Source organism: Leuresthes tenuis, unplaced genomic scaffold, assembly GCF_036924035.1.
Source record: "Leuresthes tenuis unplaced genomic scaffold, fLeuTen1.0.hap1 SCAF_13, whole genome shotgun sequence".
Classification (NCBI taxonomy): Eukaryota; Metazoa; Chordata; class Actinopteri; order Atheriniformes; family Atherinopsidae; genus Leuresthes; species Leuresthes tenuis.
This window is the reverse complement of record NW_027325367.1, coordinates 14,851,769-14,870,427: the sequence shown is the minus strand read 5'-3', so window position 1 is coordinate 14,870,427 and position 18,659 is coordinate 14,851,769. Positions and strand designations below refer to the sequence as shown.

The 18,659-nt window shown below is 44.8% G+C and overlaps 1 protein-coding gene across 6 annotated transcripts; it reads right to left on the bottom strand.

The window, feature by feature from the left end:
• Window positions 1–6,425: 6,425 nt before the first annotated feature.
• On the bottom strand, window positions 6,426–16,498 carry LOC140267276 (microtubule cross-linking factor 3-like). 6 transcript variants are annotated; one of them, XM_072362499.1, is made up of 10 exons: window positions 15,384–16,498; window positions 14,610–14,834; window positions 14,151–14,309; window positions 13,075–13,143; window positions 12,358–12,627; window positions 11,898–12,275; window positions 10,605–11,267; window positions 10,153–10,466; window positions 7,846–10,073; window positions 6,426–6,557 (listed from the first exon to the last, which is right to left on the bottom strand). In XM_072362499.1, the coding sequence occupies exons 1-8, from the start codon at window positions 16,119–16,121 to the stop codon at window positions 10,356–10,358; spliced, it is 2,613 nt and encodes an 870-aa protein (XP_072218600.1). In that variant the 5' UTR covers window positions 16,122–16,498; the 3' UTR covers window positions 6,426–6,557; window positions 7,846–10,073; window positions 10,153–10,355. The 6 variants fall into 6 exon arrangements, with proteins under 6 accessions (XP_072218600.1, XP_072218603.1, XP_072218601.1 ...); XM_072362502.1 differs by having other exon boundaries at window positions 8,993–10,073; XM_072362500.1 differs by having other exon boundaries at window positions 8,998–10,073.
• Between the last annotated feature and the right edge of the window lie 2,161 nt (window positions 16,499–18,659).

Sequence of the window (18,659 nt, the reverse complement as noted above, 5' to 3'; positions counted from 1 at the left end):
TTATCTTATCTTATATTGTTATCCTAGGGACCTTTTTGTTCTTTTCTTATTGCAAAGTATTTTTCCTAACTGCATGAAATGACAGAGAAGTGGCAGCTAAGATAAGAAATGTAACTTTTCCAAAATCTGAGGAGAGGAGTTTTAATGTTTCCTTCATTTTTTGAATTACTGATTTTGGGAACAAGATATTCTATAATATACTCTGCAATATAAATATAAATAAAACTCTCCTCTTGACAAGTAATGGTTTCCTAGCACAGCCTCCTGGAAGTAGTAATCTATTTTTACATTTTCCATCTGGCCACACAGCGCTTCTGCTATTTCTGCTTGTTGATATTTCATTCTTTGAATGTAGCGTTTATGGCCTGTACCAGAGTACTGCAACACCCGTTGGTCCAAATGACACCATATTCTCAGTTTACACATGGTTAACCCAAATCCGAAACAAATCTGTGGAGAATTCCTGGGCTGAGGCTGGCTCCCTTTCAGTGAGTCACCACCAGAACCACAGCTGAACAGATGCAGATGTTTACTTTGATGCTAACCCATAATCAAACGATAAGCTGACACCATCATGTGTCACTTATGAACTGTCACTAACTTTGACAGTGGCTCGGTTCCATCAAGTGTCCAAGCCCCTGTTGTTACTTTTTGTTAACAACGCGTCACTGTCCCCAGAGGACGGGGTCTATTTGTGACTCTGATTCCCCAGCATCCACCCTCACACTGCACCTGCACTTGCGTACACCTAATAATAACCATCAAATGACTGTAGGTTGGAATTTGATTTATAATCATTTTCATTCTCAGAGATGGGAGGTTAGATTTAAAGGCAAAGCATTGCTCCTATTGGTTCACAGGACAGATGTCATGCTGGTGTTTATGTACGTCGCCGGGATGAAAGCACATTAATGTATACATAGGGACAGTAACTCATTCAGAAGGACAGATCAGCACCTTTACCATGATCAGATGCTGCTCCTACATAGATATCGCAAATAAGACATGAGCAGTCAGTATGAATTAATCATAAATGTGTTTGTGGACTTTAGCACAGGCAAACACAGGCATTTAACAGAAGTTGTGTAAGGAAATCCAGAAGCTCTGAGAAGTTCGCCTCCTCTGGGGGTCAGAGTGAGTGTGTTAACATGGCCCGCTGACGTCAAGGAAGCCATGGCTACAGTTCAGCTGTCAGCTCCTGTTGTGTCCCCTTTCTTTCTCCCTCTGTCATCTGGCTGTCTCTGCTCTCATGAATAGCCTGCCCAGTGGAGGACATGCTGTGCCAAGCTCTGCCAAGCATGCTGTGTCAGCCTGATAGCAGTGTCTTTTAGAGGCAGCGAGAAAGGGAGCGGGCCGAGACAAGGGAGCAACTGAGAAGGAGGAAAAAAAAAAAAAAAATACAGAATTTTCCGCTTTCATATAGCGGATCTTCTGTTTCACAGTTGGTTTATACAGGCGGGGGGTCGAGTTAACAGTGGCCCTGATGAGGATAGCAGAGTGATGGCCAATGGGCTGCCTCGTTAAAATTCCACAGCCCGTGGAGATGCCAACCTGTCATTTACACACATGAATCTGCAGGTCCAGATAGGAAAAGTAGAGGATGGGAAAGTAATATGCAGACATCAGTGACAAGAGGAATTAAAAACAATCACGTCTAGAAATAAGAGGAAATGTTAGGCAGATAAACCGTATCTTTAAAAAAAAAAAAAAATACATCCTCAGTTTGTAAACTTTAAGTGTTATCACTGGTTCGAAGAAATAGCGACAGGCAAGATGAACCAAAAGGAGTTAAGAACACAGAGAGGGGAACCAACTCCCCCCTCCCGCTTCTTATTTATACCCCTAAAGACAGCAGGCTAAGATTTCTGGCACCAAAACACACGTCACGCTTGCTATTTCCATCTGAGGTGCCACATAGCACCGAGAGGTTGGGTGACAGGGCTGAGGCATCATGGGGCCAAAGGACTTCCGTGTGTCCCCCCACCCAGTCTTTACATGACATTTCACTCTTTGGCTACCCCTGCCAAGGCTCGAATGTGTGACAGATTGTGCACATGTATGAAAAATGGTTACTCAGTGTGTATACTTGCATCTCTTATGTTTCGAAGACATTTTGTTCTCCGTGTGTTGCATCTGTGTGAATTTGAGAGCGTGTGACAGCGGTTCAATCCCCCTGCAAAGGAGCAGGAGGTGTCAAGGAGGCCAGAGGTTGTTGATGCAGTCTTATGAGGCGCGAAACACACGGCGTGAAAAGCGATCTCTGTCTGTGCGGCACATTGGATATCCTGATAACGACGGGTAACATGACATGCTTTTGAATGAACGCTCCACAAAGCTGATGTACTTCAAAGGGATTGCAGCCAGCAAAATCCCAGCACAGTGTTGTGTGAGCAAAGTGAACGCCCTCCTTAAAAGAAACGAGTTTATTTCTAGAACTACAATGAAGAATTTTATTGCGCAGGTATTTTTCAACCGGCTGACGTTGTGTTCAGTTTGGCGGCCAGTTACTTCATTTGCAATGGCAACTAACGCTACAGCACTTGAGATTCCACCGCAGTGGCATGCGGGGATTTGCTAATCAAATAGCCATAGGTGTGATATGCGATAAATCATTAATATGCTGAAGAATGAGCCATCATCAATGCAGCAAAACAGAGTCTGAGTCTCTACATCAAAGCACCGTCATATTTATTACCAAGAAAAAAATACATCAAAGGCATATTAGAATCATTTCTCACAGCTGTTATTTGAACATCTTGAATATATTTGGGCATTATGATACAGTCAAACACACGTGTGGACGGTTTGCAGGCTGCAGCCGGGAGCGCAGTTCCAACTTGACGCCCCGCTGGTGACCAGGCTGAATTTGATTCAACATAGCAACCAAGAGGATTGAACACACGAGCATGCGCCCCCATCTAGGGCTGCATGCTAATTCACCTTACACAGAAAACACCAAAATTCAATATGAAAAAAAGAGGAATATGGATAAGGGGGAGCAACAAAGCAAAATGCTGATGTGTCGGCAAAGGTCAGGCACGGAAGAACTTTAAAGCCACAGCAACACTGGAGAATGACGCGGATGTGTTTAATTTCAAAAACTGAGATGAAACTCCGCATTTCTTTTTGCAGCTCTCTTGAAGCACTTTGTCAAATAGAAAGGTCCATACTATTTACACAGAGGGTTGCCCCAGAGGGAAGGGAGCATGCTTCGTTAACACAGAAACCTATCACATAATGACAGTCTCAGCCTGAAGAGAATAGGAAACAAGAGGCCGGTGCTTCAGAGCAGGGCTTGGGGTTCTACTCATGGGGCTGGGGGTGCGGATCAGGGGGCTTGGAGGGCAGTAAATTGGGCCTGACGGGGCAGTGATTCTGGCAGTTGGGGTGCGGCTGGCCCATCTGGAGGGAGGTCGCTGGTTGGCCGGCCGTGCAGGACGAGAGAAACTCTTCTTGGGGTTGGCTGTGGACAGCTCACTCGAATGGACCTGGACAGAAACACACACCACATGTCAGAGCGCACCAGAGACTTGCTGATTGTGGAGCTGATGCTAAACAACGAAGCGGAACCTACCTGCTGTGACTCCTGTCGGTATGCTGTGTATCCTGTTCTGGGACTGGAGCTGTACTCGTGTTGGATCTCGAGCATGTCAAGCAGTTCAATAAGTCCCTCGTCCCTATAATGGCCACAAGCTGGCAACTCTTGTCCCCTCTGGATCCTCTGAGCTCCTGGGGAAGCACTTGAGGCTCTGTAGTCCATTTTGGAGTCAGCATGTTGGAGTGCAGGCTTCCTTGCCTTCTCCCCTTGAGCCAACCCTCCATCTCTTTCAGCCCCACTGTTAGCCCTGGGTCTCATCTTTGGGCTACCCGGAACCTGTGATCTCCTCTGGGCCTGCTGGGGACTAGGTTGAGAACCTTTAGAACTGTTATAGCATCCTCTTTGATCCCTGTAGCTCGGCCTCCCAGAGTCTAATACTAAACCCCACTCTTGGCTGGCTTCTACATCTGCTGTCAGCACGTTGGAATCTGGTTGGGTTTTCTGACTGGGCACACGCATGGGCACTCTGCCGGCCGCTCCAGCGGCTCCAAAAGCTCTGCGCTGACAGCCAGGAGTGGGACACTTTGCCTCTGGGACTGACGCCTGATGGCTCACCACTCCAGACTCTGTAAGCGTTTTGCCCTCGTTCTCCTGAAGCATGGCTCCAAACTTCCTGAGAACAGAGGGGCTGCCGCACTTCCTGTCTCCCAGGACTCCTGGACTGAAGGACTTCCTGTCCAGAGAGGGAGACTCAGCTGTTGTGACCGGCAGCTGCGAGCGTGCTTGTGCAACAGGAGCATCCCGCTGTCCAAGAGGGGGCTTTGAGCCTGTGTTTTCCTTGTTGGGGGAACTCTCTCTGCAGGGGGAGTTCTTCATGTGAGACACTTGGTTCTTCCTGTTTTCAGTTTCCTCAAAACTGCCCAAAACCTGCCCTTGCCCAAGCCTAGTTGAACATAAAAAAAATGACATTTTAAATAAAAGTAGCAATCAGAAACCTGGAAACAAGCTTGATTCTTTAATTCTAATTCTTACCTTTGATTTCTAGATCTTCTCCTCATCTCATCCTGGTATGCAGAGATGTCCTGGTTCACCTTGATTGTGTCACTGAAGTGCTTAAAGAGATGAAAATACATATTTTAAAAACTATTCAGGATCCCTGGGGAGGGTGGCTTTGCTGTACCAGAACAAAACCTGAACTGACTCCTGATTATCACTCAATATAGCACAACAGAAGCTACTCTGATACGCTCATAATGGACCAGGAAAGAGCTCTCATCAGCATCTTGGCTTTCTACTCAACTATTCAGGCGTTGCGAAAGTGCAAGAGCTTAAGTGTGAAACTAACTCCTATCTAGTGGCCTGTCTCTGTAAGCAGACTTGAGGGTAACTGTAATCAATATGTTCCTGCCACAACCATAGCTTTGACTCATATCATGTCCTCTTATTTTGTTTCTTCCAATGTGCAAATACCAACAGAATGAGGCACAAGTCGGCAAAACACCTCCACTTACCACATGGCGAGCTCCATTGTTCTTCCGGCTCATTTGTTTCCCTTTGCCCAAATAGTCCTGCAGTAAGTCTCCGATCTCTGAGACCCCGTTGGAGTGGCAGTGACCGTAGCCATTCTGGTGACTCCTGGGGTAGCTGTACCCGTTGGGACTATAGTTACAGCTGTTACTATAGTGATGTGGCATGGTTACATCTCCTGGGTGATTCACACTGTGGTGGACGGGCGCAAAAAGGCCGTTGCCATGGTGCCCGAGCCCACACTCCAGCGAGCTGCCATTTTTCTGGTTGTCGGCAGTGCTGTCGTTTGCTCCTCTGCGGGCTTGGACTTCATTGTACAGCTGGAACAGAAAAACAGAAGAAAACATGAAGCTCTTCCCGCTCCTTTCTCGTTGATCTAATTCATCCTTCAGAAATTTGAACTCGAACGCGCTGTTCCTCAGCCACGTGTGAAGTTTCCACAACAAAAAGGTCTTATAATTATCCCAAGCTCACGGCACCATCTAACTTATATTTGTGATCAGCACATGTTATTCCACTTTGCATGAGCATCTGTTTGCCATCGCAACCTTTGGTGCCTCTGTTAGTATCCACTTTCAGACTGTGTGTGTGTGTGTGTGTGTGTGAATGACAGGGAAAATTGCGTGTGACCAGCACGTCTGTCAGCACATCACAGCTTAATAAGCTTGTTAACGCTTTTTTCTTCCGTCCTTCCAACAAGGCAGTGCGGCTGAGTCAGTCTGCGTGCTGCCAACAGTTTATTATGGCACACACAAAGACTTTACTCCAGTTCATGCTCACTAGGAAGCACAGAAGACAAGGTCTCACCCAGAGACCGGACAGTACGTTCCCCCACGTGTGTTTTAGGATCACTGTTAAACCAAAGTAAATCCTAAGTGGCTACATTTCTTTCTGATAAAGAGCAACTGAGCAACTTTACTCGACAGAAAATGTTTGACGCTCCATCTGCCCTGAACACAAGCTATGGAGATTCATTTCTATTTCTCCACATCATCAGATGTAGTATTGTGCAAAGCTATTCACTGAGAGGGGTTGTGTAAAGGTGTAAAGTGTATCAGAAGCTTACTTACTCATACAATTTTTGCCCATTACAGGGCATTATTCAATGCACATAATAGGATTAAAGAGCAAAGTAATGTTGAGATGATTTGAGAACTGACTTCAAAGTCCCATCTCTGTGGAATTCGACCCGCCCCAGCTTGTGTGTACAAAATGTACCTCTTCAATTTTCTTCTGGATGTCCTGCAGCTGATCCTCCCACTCCTGCATCTCTGAGTCGAAGTTGTCCATCAGATCTGGCCTCTCCTGCCCCCATCCCCGGCCTCTGCGCTCCAGCCCAACCTCCAAATCAATGGCTGCCATGACGCAGGCTGTTCAATACCCAGAGGCCTTTTCAAATGGCAGTTTCCCCTTTCTCCCGTTTCACTTTCCTGTCAGAGGTCACTGTCAGGCTGACAGCGAGGGGACGAGAAGGATTGATGGCTTGGAAACACTAAAAAGGGTCAAAGACACGAGAAAGAGAGAGGCCTGTTAATAGAGTGCCGAAGAAGTATGAATAAAAAAAAAAAGAAAAACAAACATTGCTTTATTTTCATTCTCCGTGTGTTACCGTGTTACGTAACCGAAATCTGCTTTTAATGAATATTCTTTTTACCCTGAAAGAAAAAGCTGCTTCACCAGCCGCAATGACGCCTGATGGAGGTGAAACTGGGTGTGAAACCTTTTTATTTTTCTTAATCCCCGTGAATCTCAGTTTACATCCACTTTTCCTAACGGCATAAATCACCTTCTTTCTTTCTTTTTTTTTATGTTGTTGTGGTTTCCACTCTCACAAAGGTCAGGCATTTACAGCCCTCTGCTTTGGCATTCTTCTCTAAAATTCACAGGCACGTCAGTCTTCTGTAACTCTGCAGCACGCGTGGACGAGAATACTGCATGACAGCACCGAGGCAAGCATTTAGACTATTGGTCACTTGGACATCAAGCCTGCCTCTGTTACACCTTGCTACACTTGTGGAGGAAAAAAAATATATCCCAAGCATGCAGTGAGGTGGTCATTAGCTTGGAACATGACACTACTTTGAACGAATGGTGTCAGTTGTGTAAGCATGAAAGCTTGTACAGAATTCACTAATGTAACATCCTGACATATTAATCTTATTTATATTATTTTGTTTGCGCAGTGGAACAAATCTTGAAACGATTATTTGTTACATGTGTATAAAAAAAAAAAAAAAAAATAGGATGACAGTGCCCTTCATCTTTCCCCAGGGCTTCACATCATAATGTATTCCTCATGAACCTGCTGCGTCACATCTATGACGCATTCAAGTCTGTCAGTCAAATCCGTTAATTGGTGATGAAGCTGAACCCCAATCGGGGTACGAATTGAAAAAAAAACAGGTGTTGTTATTGTTTTTGCCATCATTCAAAAGTGCAAGTATCTTGTCGAAGGTGCCCGAATGTACCAGCCTCTTCCCTCCCATCTGTGATGTAAGAGTATGGATATTAATAATCTTGTAACTATGCCTCGTAAAGTGACTGAATGTCCCGAGGACAGGGGACAGGGACGCGCGGAGGGAGTGCGTGCCGAGGCAATTAAAGGAAAACATAAAGGATAAACTCTGACTCAAATTAAATAAAGTTGTTTATTGAAATATTTTTTAAAAATGTGAAATTAGTCTCGGTAGAATCTTGCAACGTAAGGTTTTAGAGATTACAGGTGGCTCCAAACCCCATGAAAGTCGCTGCCTTCGCTTAAGTAAAGCCGCTTTTCTTACCTGAGTCCACACAGAGGTGCTCCCTGCCCAGCGGTATAATTCCGCAGCCAGCTCTAGTCCCTGCGCTGTTTGCTCTGGGTTCCCCGGCACATTCACCCCCCGCGTTGTTAAACTGTAAAGTCCCCTGTCGGCGGTGCTTCCACTCACTTTTCCCCCCTCGCTGTGTTACGTAAAGCGACTCGCACTCGATTTAAAGGGCCCCCTTCTCTTTACGCTGTTGGGATATGGTCCGGCGTGCAAAGCTAAAGGGTAAACATCTTCTGTTCCAGCCGGGGTCCCCAGTTTTTATACCACCTCCCAGTGTTTACGTGAGCGCGCCTTCGGAGTCAGTTTCAAATAGCATAATGTCAAATTTATTCCAGCATTTGAAGTCTCGATAGGACGACTGTCGTCACCAGCATCCAGGCTATAATTACTGGGGCTCACGGAGCGAGGGAAAGTGTTTACATAGCTATTTCAGCTGCTTCAGTCTCCCGGCCAATGGGCTTCTCTGTTGCTACTCTGTTTTAGGGTGCTTGGGCAGATTTGGTCTTGTGATCACGTTGTGTTGCAAATCATCTTTCCAAATGATGCCAAATGGGTGTGGGTGACACAGTGAGTAACAATGTGCCGCAGTCAATAATATCTTTATTGAAGATTGTCACGAAAAGGAGACTGACAGTTGGATGCCTGGCACGTTTGGCATACTTTTCAGTCATACTTAACATTTTTCCTATTACTTTAAGTGTAATTTATGGTTCACCTAGACTAATCTCAGGCCTGAATGTTTTATGGCACATATTGGAAAATGATTAGGTAAAGCAATCAACACATCATCACAGGCTTCACTTTATGGTTCAAATTGTGCACAGAAGCAAAACATCCTGGAACAGCTTGAACCCGGAGTCTTGACTCATGCCGAGCAGGTGCAACTCTCCATCTGCCTCATCATCAATTAGTAACGCCTGCCGATAATCAGGGGCTCCACTGGGAATTTTGGAACCCCAGATAACAAGATCTGACATTTGGCACTTGACACGATTAAAATTCCTCCCAGTTTAAAGCCCCCCCCCCCCCCGATCATCGTTCTTCCACCTGTTGTGTTTCGTACAAAATGACAAACCCCTCATGAGCTGAGAGGAGGGATACAAACAAACTTTGTCCTTACTTTACCTTGAGGCAACAACAACGGCACGGCACAGCAAATGTCGCCCTGAAAAACAAAGAGACGGTTGAGTTCAGAAGCTTCTACCAGAGAAGATTTTGGTAGAAGAGATCGGTTAAGGTAACTGCCGTCATGATAGCTGGTGTACTAAGCACTTTGGTGTTGTTTCGGCACTTCCTGACTTCTGTGTCATTTTTTTATTTGAACAGTGCCAGACTAGCCACAAGGGTGAGGCAAACCTATCTCATTAGCTGCTTTTTTTTGTTGTTTTTTTTTTAACACATGCCAGAGTCCTGAAAAGTTCCACAAATGTTCCAGAGAGGTGGCGTGTGAGAACGCAAATGTGTCTGGAACTTTTGTTTCAGACTTGTTCTGGAGATTTTCCACCCAGAGTTGAAGTAAATTGTCCGGAATATTAGTGGCTGAAACAGTTGGCAAATGTTCGGCTAATTATCCAAAGCATTTAATCCCGAGTGTGTATGCGTGTGTGTGTGCTGGTAAGAGTTACTTTCTTTTTTCTATTCGATTAGTACTGGGAACATGTTGGAATATGTTTATATCAGTATAAAAAAGCCAGTTAGCAGCACCATCCTCCTGATTTCCATACCGCATCTTACAGTACTGTAGACACATGCACCTCCTCCCTTATGTCTCATGTCATCCAGAATAGAATTTAAAATTCTTCTCCTCGCATGTAATAGCACTTATGACTAAGTTACACTGTACCGTGAAGACTTTGTAGCTCAGTATTTTCCAAACAGAGCACTTCACTCTCTAACTGCAGGCTTACTTGTGGTTCCTATACTTTCTAAAAGTAGAACTGGAGGCAGAGCCTTCAGTTATCAGTCCCCTCTCTTGTGGAACCAGCTGTCTGCATGGTTTGAGGAAGCATACACCCTCTCTACCATTAACATTAGGATTCAATCTTTGCTGTTTGGACGGTTTGGGTAAACCTGATACATCGCTTTAGTTATGTTGGGATAGGAATGGAACCTCCCATTATGCACCAGGCATCTTTTATCACTCTGGTCTCTTTACTTTCCATGTGGCAACATTGTCAACTCCTCCTTCCTGTCCTCTCACTCTGTAAATGAATTATTCAGTTTCAGTTTTCAGTTTTTAGTTTAGCGTGTCTCAAAGCACAGCAACACTCTGCAACTCACCTTCTTGAGAGACTGATGAAGATGGCGTAGTGTTGTGAAAATGTAGACTCCAGTGTCAAAACCAATGCTTGGCAAGTGCTGAGCTGTTTCTATGCATTCGGGTTACCTTGGCAACAAATTATGCAGGGTGGGGAAAAAAAAAAAAAACGAAAAACAACAGAGCAAAAACAAATGAGGGATGAGGTGAACTAAAGAAGCTTACATCACAGAACAAAGAAGAGAGTAAAGAGGAAGACTAATTTAAAGATAGTGGCGTAAGAGAGGGATGAGAATAACACGAGTATGAGGATAAGCAAAATGATGGGCTGGAACATCTGGTGGAAACGAGAGGAATGGAAAGGGATAACAGATGAGAACCAAGTGAGAAAAAAGAGGAAGCAGAATCAGCATTTACTCTTCTGGAACTTTTGGATGACCCAATGACATGCAAACATTTTCAGCCTTGTCCTCACCGACAGTGGCTCCTCAGTCTGCCTGTCTTCAAGCCTTGGCACCTCCAGTCGGTCAATGAAAGCTTGCAATTCTTTTCTGAAGGCCTTCATCTGGGCGTTAATGCGATACAACAGTTCATGTTCCCTGATCCTGCTCCCATCATCTTCTCCACCTTCGTCTCCTCCCCTTCCAAACATCAAGTCGCCATTAGAAACATAGACCCTCGCCTCTGAGATGATGGTGGCCGTGTCAGCGATTAGCCTGTCGATAGTGCGAACAAGCCTCTCGGCTTCCAAGCGGATGTCTATCATCTGCTGCCTTTCACGGAAGCTGCAGCGGCCACCGGGCAGGAAGCGGGCCAAGGCAGATGAGGCAGCCCCTTCTGACCCAGGGGGGGTGTATAGACCCCGTGTGGGCGTCATGCACCGGCTGCTGCCGTTATTGTTTCTCACCTCATCCGAGTCGCTTTCCCCGCCTACAGGGCCCTCGCGTTTGCGGTGAGGTGGAAGCAGGCGGGAGGAGGTGGAGTCCTCGTCGCTTTCACGACGGCCGCTTGTAGCCCCTCCGGCGTCACTCTCTGCATCACTGTCACGCGGGCTGGGCCGCAGGGAGAGATGTGAGGCCAGATCGTAGCGCTGCATGTTTGAGAGGAGCACGCGGTTCTCGTACTGCAGCTGCATTACCTGATTGGGGAGAGAGAGGCAGTAGAGAGGCAAGAGCTGCTTCAGCAAGCAAATAAACTTTATGAACAAATGTGCCCACATGATGGATCCTATTAACTCTTGTGTACCAAGTTTTACTCAAATAAAATCATTATGCTTTGTGATTTTCTAATGAACTTATTGTCATGAAATATGATTTTAAGCATCCCAGACAACTCCCAGACAATGCAAAATTGAAAAAAAAACAATAACTGTACATAGCCTGTGAAAAAAACAGTGTGTAACACTTAGGACTAATAGTAATAGTGTTATACTGAAGTTATGAGTGTGTACTAATTTGAGCTAATTCCCCCTAATTTGAGCCCCTATAAACACTATAAATACAGGGAACACGCAAAATATTGAATTGGTAAATAAAATTACCATCAAATAGATTAAATACATCAGTTTGTAAGCATTGACAGTGTTGGAATATCATTAGCATTTTTTATAAAAGCTCGTCTGTGCAACCTGAAAACAAGATTAAATCATTATCAGATAAAAGCTGATTTAATTGAATATAGAAAAAAAAGACAAATACATTATTTTAAGATTCTTTATATTAGTCAGCTCATAAAAGAGCAAAAACATATGTTATTCAGTCTTACATACCTTGCCACTCAGATCATTAATCTGTAGTCTCGCTGCTTTCAGCTCCTCCTGCAGTGCTTCTACTTTAGCGGCATCAATCACTGCCCCTCCTGTGGCTCCTCCATGCCTGGCGCCTCCCTCATGAGTCCCAGCCTTGAAGCGTAACTTGTTCAGCTCAGCAGTCACCCTCTTGTTCTGTTCTTCAGCATCAGCGAGATTTCTCCTCAGAAGCTCTGCTTCATCCTCCACCAGCTGCAGCTGCTGCCGGAGCTCCGTCAGATCATCGCCCAAGCCTCGCCCTGTGCCCGACCCACCCACCGCGCCACACCCAGAGCTCCCAGCACCCTCTCCCTCACCGCGGAGGTCGTCCAGCTCGGCCCTCAGGCCACGATTCTCCACCTGGTTGAAAAGACAGCGACCAGCTCATAAATCACTGTAACTTCCCCTCAAAAAAACCAAGCATAGAACTGTCTGCTTTTACCTCCAACTCCACTATCTTCCTCCCCAGGATGTTGGCCTCTTCCTCAACCAGACGAAGTCGTAGCTTCAGTTCTGACTCACGAGTAGTTGGGGGTCCCCCGGCCTCCCCTTTAGGATGAGTGCTGTCCAGCTCTCCATAGAAGGAGCGATACTTCTGCAACTCTTGTTCCAGACGATCTTTCTCCTTGTCAATCTTGGCTGTCTTCTTCCTCATAAGCACGGCTTCCTCTTTGATGAAAGCTAGCTGGCACTTCAGGTCATCATTATCCTCCTGAGACAACAAAATTCAAATCATCATCATCGACGATCATATCCTTTTTTTTTAAAGTCGGTTTCTGTGATAACCTTCAAAGATGCAAAGACTTAAGATTAAAGCGAGGATTTTCTACTATCTCTCTGAGCCAAGAAAACATCTGCCAACAGGATGTTTAACATGCACTAAGTCTAACTTAATTGCTGAAGTTTTGATTCTCAGCTTCAATTATAGATATTCTGGTAACCTGAAGTGAAAAGCCAAATGTTTGATTTGAGAATGTGTGTAATAAGGTGACTAAGAGGAAAAGATAAGGTGACACTGCGGGAAATTACACAGGACACAGGATATTCCTCTAAAAGCTACGTCCTTTTGTTTCTTTACATCATTTTGGATGATACATTAGTTAATGCAGTATAAAAATAATAACCAAAGATGACATTGTTATTAGTAATAGCGCCTCACCTCAGTAGGAGTCTGTGCTGATTTCTTGTCAGTCTTCTGGACGTCCTTGCTTCCTCTTCTCTTTTGGGACTTAACAGAAGATAGAAAATGTGTCTTTATCATCTTTTATTTTTTGTTGTTGTGAATGTTGGTTTTACAGCATAATTCTAAAGAGCTTGAATGTTAATATTTAGCAAGATCATGTTTATTCTTCAACACAGCCTGAACCCTGCCTTTTGTTCTGTTCCCTCTCATGAACCCACGCAGCTGAAGTAGATTCAAGATTCAAGAAGCTTTATTCAGCCTGAGGGAAATTGCTGTCCAATAGTTATGTAAAGTTGGTGTTCGGCTCTGGGGAGGATTCATCTCTACATAAAACCTGTTGCCACTGATTGTTCAGTCCAGTTCTTGGAGGTATTTGGCATACCTCAAGCTTTTCTCGGTTTCCCTTTCTTAAGAATACCTTCTTTAATGGAGACTGATGAGGCTTCAGTGAACAGTAGCTGGATCATCTGAGGGGCTAGATCCATCTCTGAAGTTCTGTATCCAGTCTTTTTTTGGTATAGAGGAAGCCTGCCACTTCTTTAGTTCTCACATTGCAGGACACACTGCACACCATGCTAAGATAAGTTTTCTAGCTAGAAGCTCTTGGCAATCACCTTGCATTTGAAAACAAACATATGATCTGTGTGTAAAATTGTGTTATCTCTGGTATTTTTCACTGATGCAACAAAATAAATCCGAACAAATGATGCGTCTTTGGCAATAAAGTGCCAGAAAACGAGAATTGTAACAATGCTGTTATGTGGCTTAACCCATATTATAATCTGCATTCCTTTGGAAATGCAGCCAATGTTACAAAAAAAAATAGTCTGAAATACCTTCAGGAAGGCTGCAGAACTATCGAAAAAGGTCTCTACACCATAACAAGAAAGTCTGGCTGCTTAGAAGCAAAACATAATGAAAGTATGGGTGGCGTTAGACTTTTTCTGTTTACATTAGAATGCATCTAAGCTGTACTGGTGTGTATTCATTGAACAAATCAGAATATACAGATTACAGGGTACTACATATAACCGAAAAGATCAGATACTTACCTCTTTGGTTTTGTCTAGTTCATTCTGTAGCGCTTGTTTGGACACTTCCACCTCTATGAGTTTCTGTCTCAGTTTTTCGTTCTCCTCCTCTGTCTTTGTGCGTTTCTCCTCCACTTTTTCCAGCTCATGGTGCAGCCTTACAGACACATCTTTTGCTACCTGGAATAATCACAGTGAAATCTCAAAAGGATCCATCATCTCCGTCAGGCTACATAAGGACATACAGTTTTGTTGATGTTTCAGCTTTAAACTATGCAAAACTGCCCGTGATCACAGCTTGTGACAAACACATTGCAAGAACCGGTAAAGTCATCGGGAGCCACCCCACCATTGTGCTCATCTGTAAAATATCAGCATGTTTTTCTTCGGTGGTGGTGGCCACATCAACAGCTTGAATCTTAACAGTTAGAAAAACAGAGCATCAGCACAGACCCACTCCTGCAGCCACCCTCCCTCTACCTTCAGGTCCTGCTCCAGACTCCTGAGCAGCTCTTCATCGATCTCTCCCGTCTGGGCGTAGCGCAGCCTCTTCCTCTCAGCCTTGCGCAGTCGGTACTGCAGTATTCGGCAGTTTTTATTGGCCCTCTCTAACTCACGCCTCATTTCCTGCAGCTGACAAGTGTCCTCCTCGTAGAAAGTGTCTCGCATCTCCTCCATCTCGGTCCTCATCTCTTCTATTTCACACTAGTTCAATCACAGAGGAGGTGCATGTGTCTCAGTTACAGAATGACATACTTTGTTGAAGTTTAGTATTTGAGTGGTCCCTCAAGATGGAGTATGCCAACAAAACAGCCATCTTTACAGAAACATTCACTTCTATTTCCAAACAGTTCCGAACATGTTTAGAGTTAAATCCCAGCTACTGACAGTGTGGATGGTACATTCTTTACAATGCATATTATTGATCCTAGAGGATCAATACCAGCATAATCAATAATCAGTTAACCATCTGTAGTCAGTGTGTTTTCAATTGAGGTCTGTTGAGACATGGGGGATGTTCAACAGACAAATCAACTGATTACTGTTTACTTTGGACACCAAATATTCAAGAATAAATGGATCTACAAGTTACAAATGTACAAAAAAAAAAGAAAACATTTCCTGATATCCTAAAATGGTAAAGCAGATGTTTACTCGTTTTCAGTGAGCTATACTTCCTTCAGTTTTCTATATTGTAGGTATTCGGGATCATTTCGACGACCAAGAGAATCTTAAGTATCTTAAGTATCAAACCTTGAGATCTTCATTTTCCTCCAGCAGGCTCTCCATCTCCTCTTCGAGGGCCTGGTCCTGCTGTGTCACGGACGCCGCCTCAGCCGCCTGTGCGGCCGGCTCCGGCTCGCCCTGCTCGGCCTGCACCGTGCCCGTGCTGTCCGCTTTGGTTTGCATCCTCGCACTGTTCCTTTTTAATTTCCTTTGCAGATGGAAGTGGATCAGCTCAGCCTGTAAGCATCCTCCTCTCCACAAACCCAACCCGAGGCCCGCTCCGCAGCCGACAGCGCCGCTTCTCTCCGGGTGGTCCCCCTCCTCCTCTGCGGATTTTCTCTCGCTTTCCGTCAGAGACAAAGCTCTGTCGGGCAACAAACGCCGGCCGGAGTCGCCTTTGCAGCAGGGTATGCGTAAAGCGGAGCGACGGGCCGGTGCTGATGAACGTGAATCTTCTCCGACAGCATCCGCCCTGTTTGGTCTGACTGGATCAGCCTCAGCACCATCCGGGTGAACAGCTGCTCCACCGCGGCTCTCGGGCTCCCTCTCTCTTCTGTCAGCGGATCTCAGCGTCTCCTTCACTCCGATGTTTCTCCTTCTCTCCGCACAGAGAGGGGATGTCAACCGACGTAAGTGTCGGGCAGTTCGCTGGACTTTAGCCGGCGAGGGAGCCCGGTGCTGAATCCTTCTCCTTCCTGAGCTGTGGTCCGCTGTTGATCTTGACGATGAGGAAGGATCTGCAGCGCCGCTGGTGGTTGCCTGCATGTTCCTCTCCGCTAAAGCAAAACTACAAAACACGCATTACTTTAAACTGCCTAACCATCTAGAAAAATCAAGCTAAGGACTTGACCATTTGAAGTCGAAGCATGGCCAAGCTTTACAAGATTTAAATATCAAAACATGAACAACATGAAGTTTGAGGTATTTGTGAGCCGGCCGTTAGATGTCGCCCTTCTCTACTTACAGGGAGCGCTCCTGAATAAACACCCCCAGCCTAACTTTACTCAAGGATTCCCCCGAACCTGCAGAGACCGATTCGACTATGAAAAAAAAAATTTAAAAAAACTCTCTACGGCAATTACGTCGTGTCATGTAAAAAAGTTAAAGCAAATGCATTTCCACGTTCATCTTTTCTTACCGCAGAGCGCTGTGAGGAGACGCAAACGCAGCACCACCAGGCACTGCAAGGGCAAAGGCCATGACGTGAGGATGCACGTTAAACAGGAAGTAAACAATCAGCCGCACGAATGGGCGCGACAGAGACCAATCTGAATATTTTATGGTCTCATTTTATATGTTTTTAACCCTCCAGTGGCATCTTTAGCCAAATAGAGCTAAAGACACCTTTAGACTTCTTTATTTCTCTTTGTATCTCTGCATAATGACTCAAAACATTATGTTGATGAAACTTAAATAAAGTGAGATTGGAACTTTGAGTCCATTTTAACAGTCTTCCATAGAAAAAGTGCAATGATTGATAAAGCGGCGTGGATACATTTATCATCAGTTTTTGTACAATGCTTCCCACAAGAATAGATAGAACGGACAGTTGTGTTCTGCGCCGCTGTGTTGCACCTCCTCTTTTATCAGTCTGTAAGGGTTTCGAAAAATGCAGTTTTGAAAGTTATCCAAGATTTTTGGAGTAAAATTTTAATTTGCATATCAAATGTCTGGACTGAATCCACTGACTTGTTTGACTGTGGGAACGGCTTTAATGAGGCGATGCTCAGTGCCTGCTTTTTTTTTCTCTCTATGTAAACTCTAGCAATTGTGGCCAAGATTATTATATCTTTAACATTTTTAAGTGCATAAAAGTTTTTATTTATTTATTTTCCCATCCATAATAAGATTAAACTGAACCAGATCCTGTGGGTGGACTGATCAAAACCTTTATGCTCAAGCTCATGGATTTTTCTGATAACATGTTATGGACTGCTGATAAAGACTTCAGGTGTGCACACATTATAGTTCACGTCCTCTCGTCTGTAACTGATCCAGAAGTATAGACTGGACCCAGCAGAGGGTGCTCTTCATGCACAAAGCTTCCTCTGCACAAGTTCTGACAGTAATCTGTTGCACGGACAAGGAGCCAATAAAACGCTGACTGTTTCCCCTCTGTTAGTCTCTCTTAGTCATTTAATTGATAATGAGATGATGGGTCAGGCTGGAAGGGAATTAACCCCTGAAACTGACCCTTCACCTTGTTGCATATAGGGGTCTACAGACGCTCAGGAATCTCATGGAACTCATTATTAAACCCGTGCTTCATAATTAAAGACACGGGGAGAATTACATATTTTGGAATAGTTTGATTTTAAAAGTTATTTAATGTTTTCTGGATGTTTTCACACAAATACTGCATCATTGTATTGTGCATCTGCTAAATCTGCCACAAAGGTCCATGGCAAGGGTTCCTTTTCTGAATGTGCTCATGTTTTGGCTCATCCCTGCTGCTGCAGGGGGGATGCAGGTTATTGTGACCTGTGCGAAAAGCTTTGGCCATTCTTCAATCCTCTTAGTACATGCTTAGATCCCTCTGTGTCCCTGAGGAGGACAAATGCCCCTCCTCTCACTCATCTCCTCCGGTCTATCATTCACATATACACCCTTGGGCCTCCTTTTGCCTCTGGCCTGATGCGATCCTTGGAGCGAGATGGGTGGTGGTGCACTGGGACAACAGGAAGTGTTAATTGGCGCTCGTGGAGCCGAATAAAAAGTAGAGCTCGCGGTAAAGGCGTGCGAGTTAGTGTCGTTGTAGGATGTGAAATTTTGAAAAACACTAAAAGTAGCAGGTTACAGTTCGACTTACAGAATGAATACGAGCAGAGCGTTTGGAAAACAGGAAACAGATAGCTGATGAATAATTAAATAGATGCCATTAGTAAATCCACAATTTGGTGATAGTGCAGTGGGCTGTAGTGTGTTTCAAGAAATGGATAAATGTGTTTGGAAAAGTCTGTCGACTTCTGAATGAAACAGGACTTAAAGTCACAGCGTCAAGATCTCTTTTGTCTTTGTTGGGACCATCCATAGTTTGACAATTACAATAGCAAACTGTTGGCAGATTAGAGGAGGCTTCTCTTCCAGTGACCTGCTTTCCTGAGCAACTCATGGAGTGACGTGGAAATAAGCTCTTTTGGAGCTAAAGCCAATTTGTACTCCAAGATTAGGGCAGATCTGTCTGAACAGGCCAAAGACACAGCCTCGCTCTCTGTCTCACACACACCTGTAAGAGATCTTTCCATCCAACAATGGAGATGAGGGAGAAAACGGGAGGACCTCAGTCTGAGGCAGCATTACTGT